The following is a 9,529-nucleotide window of genomic DNA, read 5'->3' as shown; positions in this document are numbered from 1 at the left end:
ATTAATTGTCCCCAGACAAAAAACACACAGTTTAAGAAATGTCATTATCACACTGTACTTTTTCTGTACTTTTTTCTTACTTTACTGTTTTACCCTCAACTAATTAATTAGAAATCTCTCTCACCTTTGTAATTTAATTAATTCATTATGGACAATATTGTAAACTTTATCAAATTTACTTTCTATATTTGGAAGTGGACAATTAATCTGGGACGTCCTAAAAAGGAATACTGAACAATTAATCCGGGACGGATGGAGTAACATTTAAATCTTTTACGGGTTATACCTTTTAGTCCGACTCGACTTGCGCTTTAACGACATTATTCTTTAACCACGAAATAATTTTACAAACTAAACGCAATAAAAAAATTAAAAACCGAACCCCGGCACGAAGCAGGCTCAACAACTGGTTAATTCTATTATTCAAATAATGTTACTTTCGGCGACCTCCTCAAATCACGTAACTTTATACTTTCCTCTATCACTTTTATTCCTTTCTTTTCCATGAATTATGAATTAATATTCATATCAATAAATTAATTATTAATGCTTCTGGGTTCAAAACAAAATTACGGAGTATATGCTAATGATGACAGTTTACAATTAATTACACCATACTTAATCAGATAATCAATAACAAATTAACTTCTGAGAAGATATGCAAGGAACACAAATTCAATCAAAACAAGCTTATCTCAAATAAGTTCAAGCCTAATTTGCAACACTATTCTACATTTAACACAAACAAACTATTTCATAGATTACACAACAATGCGAATCTTGATCAATAAATCACGTATAACCTTGCTTATACTTGCGAAAAAGATCTTCAGTTTTTGCATTCCTAAAAGCACAACATCCAATTAAGTAAACACATATTAAAGCCACAAGTGTTATGATCAAAACTATGTTTGCTTTCCTCCATTCCTTCTTCAAATTCTCGAGCAACCCGGCCTTGCACGAATCACAAGCGTAACATAACTCCGTTTGTTCGTTGCTCCAATTGAGGCAATCCATATCGGCTGCATTGTTAATCGGACTAATCCAATATGTCGGGTTTACGAAAGTGTACCCACATTGAGTTGGAGGTTTACAACATCCTGACTGCCGTTAAAGAAAAATTAAACCTATTAAGATCTTTGCTACAAGCCTACAAAGTACATGGTTATTTTCATAAAGAACTCTGATTTCAATTTAATTTAATACGTGCAAAAATATCATATTTTGAAGAGTCTACTATCGAGATACCACTCGGATGAACTTTTCGGCCAAAATAAACTAAGAATTTTTTTAATATGTTGAGAAAAAAATATATACTGTAATAGGTTATCTTTTTGGACAATTTCTCATTTCATAGCAGAAACTAACTAGTACGTCTTTTAGTAATATTATTATATATGAAAAAAAATCAATACATAGTGACAAGTTTTAAAAGATTGAGAAAACTAAAATGAACGTATAATGAACAATTTATAGTAGAGAACCTGTAACGGCGAAATGTGGGCATCGAAGAAATCTTGAGCCATGCGATAAGTTTGATTCAGTTCGGCACATACACTAGTCGAACTTAAACAAGTTCTAATCTTATCCCATTTATAATGACTTCTAACTCTCCGTTTTAAAAATCCTGAGTAATCATCAAGCCGGTATTCCAAAAAAGACCGGCTTGGCTCAGGATGACCAGAACCCCTAGAGGTTACCATATAAACGAAAACCACCAAACAAGTGAGTAAAATGATTAATACTAGCATTGAAATAAGATAAAACACGAGGAGCCATGTGACACGCCAAAACCCTCCAATGAAGCCCGTAATGGCTACAACTAATATCAAGATTCCTAATATTATAACGGGCCATTGTAGAAATTGGACACAACTGTTATCTGTTTCTGTTGCTAGCCAGATCCCGGTTCCTATGACGGGGATCGATAGCAACATTGCGATGAAGTTGATGCCTCCTATGACATTATTGCTCATTGCCATGTTAGTTTTTGGGGTGATAGACATTTGAGAGAGTTTACAACATAAAAGTTTTTATATTCTTAACTTCGGATGTATGGAAGCTAGGAAATAAATTAATACAAAAGTTTAATTTTTAATGGGGTCTGAGAGCATTTGGCACATTTTCAGATTACATTACTTTCACTTTTGACTAAATTAAAGGAGAAAATTCTTTGATTGTGTTTGAAAAAATGGTCTTTTGTCGGAAAGGTATCAAATTACGTTTTAACCTTATGGCCTACAGCGAATTGTCAAATATAGCTTACTAGATTTAATGATCCGTACGTGGTACGACACCTCTATAAAATAGTATTCGAACACATTACTTGTAAGATACTACCTCCGTCTCATTCCAATAGGCCAGTATTCTATTTTGGGCTGTTCCATTTTGATAGTCCACTTCCATAAATAGAAAGAAAAGATGATATTTCATTGGTGGATCTGGAGAGAGAAGATATTTCATTAGTGGAGAAATGAAGATAGTGGAATTTCCTAAAACTGCGTGTTTTTTGTCTTAGAACTATTGGAATGAGACGGAGGGAGTAACATTTACAATGATCAATGATCAATGATAATACATGAAAGTAAACTAATAACTATTCTTTTTAGAACCATCGCCCATTTATCAAAAACTTGCTTGTTATTAAGGTCCAACAGATAGTCCATGCTTACTACTCATCACATCACATTATATATTATATATAAACAACATTTATAGAAAATTATAAATGAAATAAACTTCTTAGTTTTGTAGGATTAATGTGCAAGGTACAACATATAACTATATGACCAATTTCATTTGAGCCTTCGGAGTCACACACATATACACCGAGACGTCAAATAAAATATATATATGATGTATATATATTACTCAAGTAACAAAATAGTAAATCAAAATTAATTCATTTACTATTTATATAAATAGTAAATGAATCGAAATTAATTAATTTACTATTCACATTAGAGCAACATGATAGAAATTATTAATTATAAGTTACATAACATACCTCTGAAGTATTTGAGAAATACGACTTTATGATATATATTCGTTCTAATTTGGATTCACGGATTTTTCATAAAGGTTCACGAGTGTTTAGAAAAAATATCTTTATATATTGCACCAAATTAGTTCATATCGTATCCTTTCAGTGAACTAAAAAACACATATTACATATTTTGATTTCATAATATTAACCAAAGGTTGATTAATATTACTTGAGTTTGGACTAGCATCCATTGACGGTCGTTTGAAGTGTAGTGTGGACTATCCAAAGAGACGGTCATACTTTTAATCGTAAGTTTCTCTCCGTCTCATCAATTCTTCAAGAAAGGTATATCGTTAACTCCTATTTTGTTTTATATTCATGACAATTATTATGATGTAACTGGATCATTGGAAAAGATTAATCGTGTGCATGTTTCATTAAATAAGTAAAAATTTAATCTTGTTAAATTTTGTTCATAAAATAATAAAAGATTATTATTTTAACTATCCGCTGCGCTAATCTGTTTTGGTAAAAGTACACACGATTTTCCAACAGTAGTATCAGAGCCGCTTTTACACCATCTTAATTGTCACGTGATTTTCTTTAGATTTAGCTTTGTGGTGAATTGGTAGAAGTCAAAACCTTTATGGTTTTGGAAGTCAACTTTGTTGATTACCTCATGACGCACGAATAAGATCTGAAAAAAATCACTGTTATAAATTTTGAATTTATTTATTATGGTTTGAATAATTGTTGTTTATTTCATTCCATGGTTGTACATATGCATTGTAACCATGTACAAGCCATATGTAGGTTTTAATAATGTAGTTATTAAAATTGTGATTGCACACATAGCCCATAATGCCCCGACCTATGTATGATTGTTGTGATTGTTGATTACGGCAATATTAAGTCATATTGATTATTTATTTTTTATAAGAAAGACCATTTTGAAGTCAAAGTTGTATTATATTTATTTTGCATTTTCATAGTATTGTATTTAAGTTTATTCTAAATTATAAAAGTATTAGATTAGTTATATTTTTCAATTTTAAATAAATATAATAAGATGAAGATTAAAGATAAAGATGCAACGTGGAGTTGACTTAGAAGATGGCGAACATGTCAAGTTGACAACGATGGCGTTTGTCAAGTTTTCACTTGATTCTTGAATTAAGTGGGAGCTACGATATTACCCTTAGTTTGACCTCTTGATCTCATGTCGGCTCATGAGATCAAGCATAGGATTTTTGGGCAAGGCTATGTGTGTGATGCATGGTTGTGTTTTAATTTTGCATTTATATATAATTGTTGATTAGAATATATATATGCTAAATGTTTTTGATGAAAACATTAAATAAACCGGTAACGAGTTTCAAATATTAAAATTGATAATTTTAAAAGGTTAAACTCTAACGAGTTTAAAGTTAAATAATTTTGAGACTCAAGTTATATATGTTTTTGATGAAAACATTAAATAAAACTCTAAACGAGTTTCAAAGATTAAAATTGATGATTTTAAAATAAGCTAAACTCTAACGAGTTTAATGTTAAATGATTTTGAAAGTCAAATAATATATATGGACGACATCTTTTAAAACTGTTTTAAAACGATACATGTTTGTGTATTTGTTATTTTTATATCCAATAAATTAAATAACAAATTAGATCACAAACATAATCGACATATACAATTGGTTAAAATGTTTTTTAACTAATAGTGTAGCGAATCTTGTGTGCATGCATTATTCGTTGATATAAACTTTTTCCAAAATACCCGTCAAATTTAAGTCATGTCATCCAATGAGCTTGCAAACACTCCTCGTTATTTTTCTGATCAAGTGAGACTAGGCTGAATTATAGCCACGAGGTGGATTTTTTGATCTAGTGAGACTAGCGTGAATTTCCACTGTTTCCAAATTGGACGACTTAATCGTATTCACGGTGAGACCTGAGTTCGAGGCAATGATGGGACAAACATGCCATTAGATAATAGTGGTTTGTTGGACTAGATATATCTCTAGGTCCCATAAAGATCTAAGAGTTGTACTTGTAATGCAATTGGTACCCGCTACCTACCAATAGACTCCATAACTGCTAGCTGATCAACAGATGTGGCTATGGAACCTCTATGTGAATCTTAGGCTTTCGTGAATTAATTATTTTTTAAAAATATTACAAAAACTTGGGTAGTTAATTTATTAAAGCTCAATATCAAAAATACTAAATTGAATCTTATATCTGTTGTAGATGTCAAATAATCAAAACGTAAACCAAAACACACTTCCTTCTTTATTGGAGAAGGATAAACTCAATGTTCAAACTTCCTAGACTGGCAATGCAACCTGAGAATTATTCTCAAGCATAATTGGAAGTTGAATAAAGTTTAGAACCCATATCATTTCTTCATGTTGTGGCAGTTGCTGCTGCTCAGCAAAATGATTATCGAATGTTGTTCGATGATCAGGAAGAAATAGGATTGAAGGGTGAAAAAGAATAAGCCGAATACTTTGTGGAAGGAAAATGACAAATCATTTGCTAGAAAAAATATTCCACCTTTCAAGAAGGAAAGCCCAACAAAAAACGCCGAATGTTTCCATTGTGGAAAGGTTGGCAATTGGAGAAGGAAGTTGTCCTATCATCCAATCTGAGCTGAGAAAAGGCAACGCTAGTGAGACTAGCAAATCAGGTATATTTCATATATAGTTATATACTTCTTCTAGTGATTCCTAGATCTTTGTTTACTGGTTGTGGCCTTCACACCTGTAACAATATGAAGAGAATGAGAAGAAGTAATAGACTGAGAAAGACACATTGGATTTGCAAGTAGGCAAGGAGGATCAAGCTTTTGTTAAAGCTATTGGTACCTCTGAACTTACTTCTCTAAGTGGTCTTATTGTTTTATTGGAACAATAGCATTATGCTCTCAATACTGCGAGCGACATAGTTTGAAAGATGTTAGTATTGAACTTGCATTTACACACTTAGGTATTTCAGTTTCTAAGGATAATATATGTATCTTAATACCTATCCACGTGATGGTATTTTTGAAATTGATATGCATAGTGTAATTTCAAATGAGAATTATGTGTATACCTACATCGCCAAAGTCTTCAAGCAAGACTTGAATAAGACCTATCTATGACATTGTCATATTGGTCATATAAACAAACAATGCATTTCAAAACTCCAATCTAATAGACTTTTGAAATCAATTGACTCTGAGTCATTTGATGTATGCTAGTCATGTTTATGTGAAAAGATGACAAATGCTTCTTTCTCCGATTTAGGTAAAAGAGCTAAAGATCTTTTAGGACTAATACATACTGTTGTATGTAGCCCTTTAAGAACAATGTATAGATTTAGTTAATTTTACTTCATTACATTTACTGATGAGTACAGTAGCTATGATTATGTTCACTTGCTGAAACATAAACATAAAGCTATTTTAACATTCAAAAGTATTCCAAAATGAAGTAGATAATCAGCTTGGAAAGACCATTAAAGCATTTCGATCTGATGGAGTAAGTGAGTTTATGAGTCAAGAGTTTTTGGACCACCTAAAGAATTGTGGAATTGTCTCATAGTTCACTCTACCTTACACACCACAACACGATGGTGTGTCTGAGTAAGAGGAATCGAACTTTACTTGATATAGTTTGATTTATGATGAGTCTGATTTCTCTACTACCGTCTTTTAGAGATATGCATGAGAGTCTGCTGCAGGCATACTCAATGTGATTCCAACTATGAAGGTGGAAAAGACACCATATGAGCTATGGCATGGGAAGAATCCCAAGTTGTCTTATCTAAAAGTCTGGGGTTGTAAAGCGTACGTGAAGCATGACACTTCAAACAAATTAGAACCCATAACTATCTAATGTTACTTTGTGCGATACATAAAGGAAACAATGAGTTACTACTTTTATTACCAAGCTAAAGACAACGTGTTTTCTGCTCGGTCTGCTGAATTCCTGGAAAGAGATCTTCTCTTACAAGAAGTCAGTGGGAGTAAAGTAGATCTTAAAGAAATTCAAGTACTTTAAAGTAACATACCTTCAGTAAGCACTAGCAATCCACACGTTGAAACTGAGCGCACTGTTGGTGAGCCAGAACGTGTTACACCTACACTTTATATATCTAGTAGAACTCATCGGCTTATGAGGTTTAATTATCTGATTAATTCAGATAAACCTCAACTAAGGGATTATGATGAACCCTCTAGCTGCGTGAGGCCATATCAGATCCTGAATCTGGAAATGACTAGATTCTATGAATACAGATATGCAGTCCATGAAGGATAATCAAGTATGAGACTTGATTGATCTTCTACCCGATTGTAAAACAATGAGGTAAAAATGGGTCTTCAAAGGAAGACTGATGTGGACGGTAATGTAAACACTTTTAAAGCTCGATTGGTGACAAAAGGTTATGATGAAAGTTTTTCACCAGTCGCGAGCCTTAAAATAATTAGGATACTTATTGCCATGGTTACTTTTCATGATAATAAAATATGGCTAATGGATGTCAAAACCGCTTTTCTAAATGGCAACCTAAGCGAGGACGTATATGTGGTTCAGCCGGAAGGGTTTATAAATCCCAAGCATCCTAATAAAGTATGCAAGCTTCTAAAATCTATTTATGGATAAAAGCAAGCATCCAAGAGCTAGAATCTTAAGTTTAATGAGAAAATCAAAGTGTTTAATTTTTCTCAAAACCAAGATAAGCCCTGAGTTTACATTAGAGCTAGTGGAAGCAGAGTAGTCTTCTTGATCTTATATGTTGATGACATATTACTTATTAGAAATAACATTCCAACTTGCAAGATGTCAAGTCTTGGCTTGGAGAATGTATTTCCATAAAGGATCTTGATGAAGCTACTTATATTATTGGAATGAGGATCTATACAATAGATCCAATTGGCTTATTGATTTGAATCAAAGTACATACATTATCTTGCAGAGATTTAGCATGCAAAACTCCAAGCATGGAGCTTTGCCAATGCAAAAGGGCATAACCGTGAGAAAGTCTCAAAAGTCCTATCACAGTAGATGAGATAAGACAAATGAAATGTATCACATATGCTTCGGCTATATGATCCATTATGTATGCCATAATATGTACTATACTCTATGTTTCATTAGTTTTAAGTTTGACGAGTCATTGTTAACATAATCCAGGTGAAGTACATTGGATTGTTGTTAAGAATATTCTTTAGTATTTGCAGAGTACTGATGATATGTTCTTGGTTTACGGTGGTTTGGAAGAAGAGTTAAGTATTAAGTTTTATACTGATTCTAGTTTCCAAACTGATCAAGATGATTCTCGATCCAGTCACGTTGTTTTTTTGTCATGATGGGCAAGACAGTTGATTAGAAGAGCTCTAGGCAGAACACTATTGAACAATCTAAAACAAAAGCAAAATACATTGTTGACTAAGAAGCTGCTCAGAAAGCTGTCTGGATAAGGAAGTTTGTTGTTATACTCAGAGTAGTACACAACATTTAATCTTATATAATATGTACTGTGATAGTTCGAGTGTTAATATACTTTTGAAAGAATCACATGTACATAAAAGTATCTGGCACATTCTTCAAAAGTTTGACTACATTCATTAAGTCATTAAGAGGAATAATATTAGTATTCTTAAAGGTTCATACAAATGATAATGTGGTTGACCCGTTCACGAAGCCCATGATGCACAACAAGCATGATGATCATGCTAGTAGTATTGGACTTCGTTATGCTGCTGATCTTTTTAATTTGTAATTTAATATTTGAATATAGTTAGAACATTAAGCAGTTTTATATTAATGAATTGACATACTTGATATGGTCATTTTCATTTATATCACTGTGTTCTATATTAGCATGTTTAATCCATGAATAATTGTTGATTATTCAAAATCTCCATAATCGGTCATGTTATGGGAATAACATGAATTAAGATTAATGTGAAATTTTGGTTATATTCATTGATGATGAATAGTTAACTTGTTGAGACCAAAATTTATATGTATTCATTGATGATGAATATTGGAATGACCCAACCATGAGATGTCACTACATGGATCGTAGTCAGTAGTAAATCTTTTAGTGATTATGTTTTTATGTCCTTAGACTTGAGATGCACGACCGTCTTGATGAGTGTAGCATTGTATTTTGATATGGTTAAACGTTGTCCTGAATAAGGCTGTTATAAAGGCCATTATTGGGTATAATGTAAAGCTCGTGATAGATACGTGTATGCAATATAGGATTTGTTCCTCGGAGTTAGATATTTTTTTGAGCTCCTCGATGAATGAATAAGATATTTGTGTGGCAGCACCCAAATGTAATTAAAATGATACTTAATTAATTTGGTGATCTAATTCAGTTCTAAGATCGAGAAACAAAATTGTTAAACAAATGAGAATGACCGATGATCCATATCTCAAGTTTAACTAAAGTATCTGAAACAAAAGGACGAATGACATTTAAAACTTACCATAAACAGTTTTGAGAAACTATCCTACTTGAATTTGGAGACAATGACGTGTTGCT

At 32.4% G+C, this 9,529-nt stretch overlaps 1 protein-coding gene across 1 annotated transcript; it reads right to left on the bottom strand.

The window, feature by feature from the left end:
* Nucleotides 1–792: 792 nt before the first annotated feature.
* Nucleotides 793–2,017, bottom strand: LOC139858700 (protein TORNADO 2). The gene is made up of 2 exons (XM_071847536.1): nucleotides 1,485–2,017; nucleotides 793–1,104 (listed from the first exon to the last, which is right to left on the bottom strand). The coding sequence occupies exons 1-2, from the start codon at nucleotides 2,004–2,006 to the stop codon at nucleotides 793–795; spliced, it is 834 nt and encodes a 277-aa protein (XP_071703637.1). The 5' UTR covers nucleotides 2,007–2,017.
* Between the last annotated feature and the right edge of the window lie 7,512 nt (nucleotides 2,018–9,529).

This window comes from Rutidosis leptorrhynchoides, chromosome 7 (assembly GCF_046630445.1).
Source record: "Rutidosis leptorrhynchoides isolate AG116_Rl617_1_P2 chromosome 7, CSIRO_AGI_Rlap_v1, whole genome shotgun sequence".
Lineage (NCBI taxonomy): Eukaryota > Viridiplantae > Streptophyta > Magnoliopsida > Asterales > Asteraceae > Rutidosis > Rutidosis leptorrhynchoides.
This window is presented reverse-complemented; position numbering and strand designations above follow the sequence as displayed.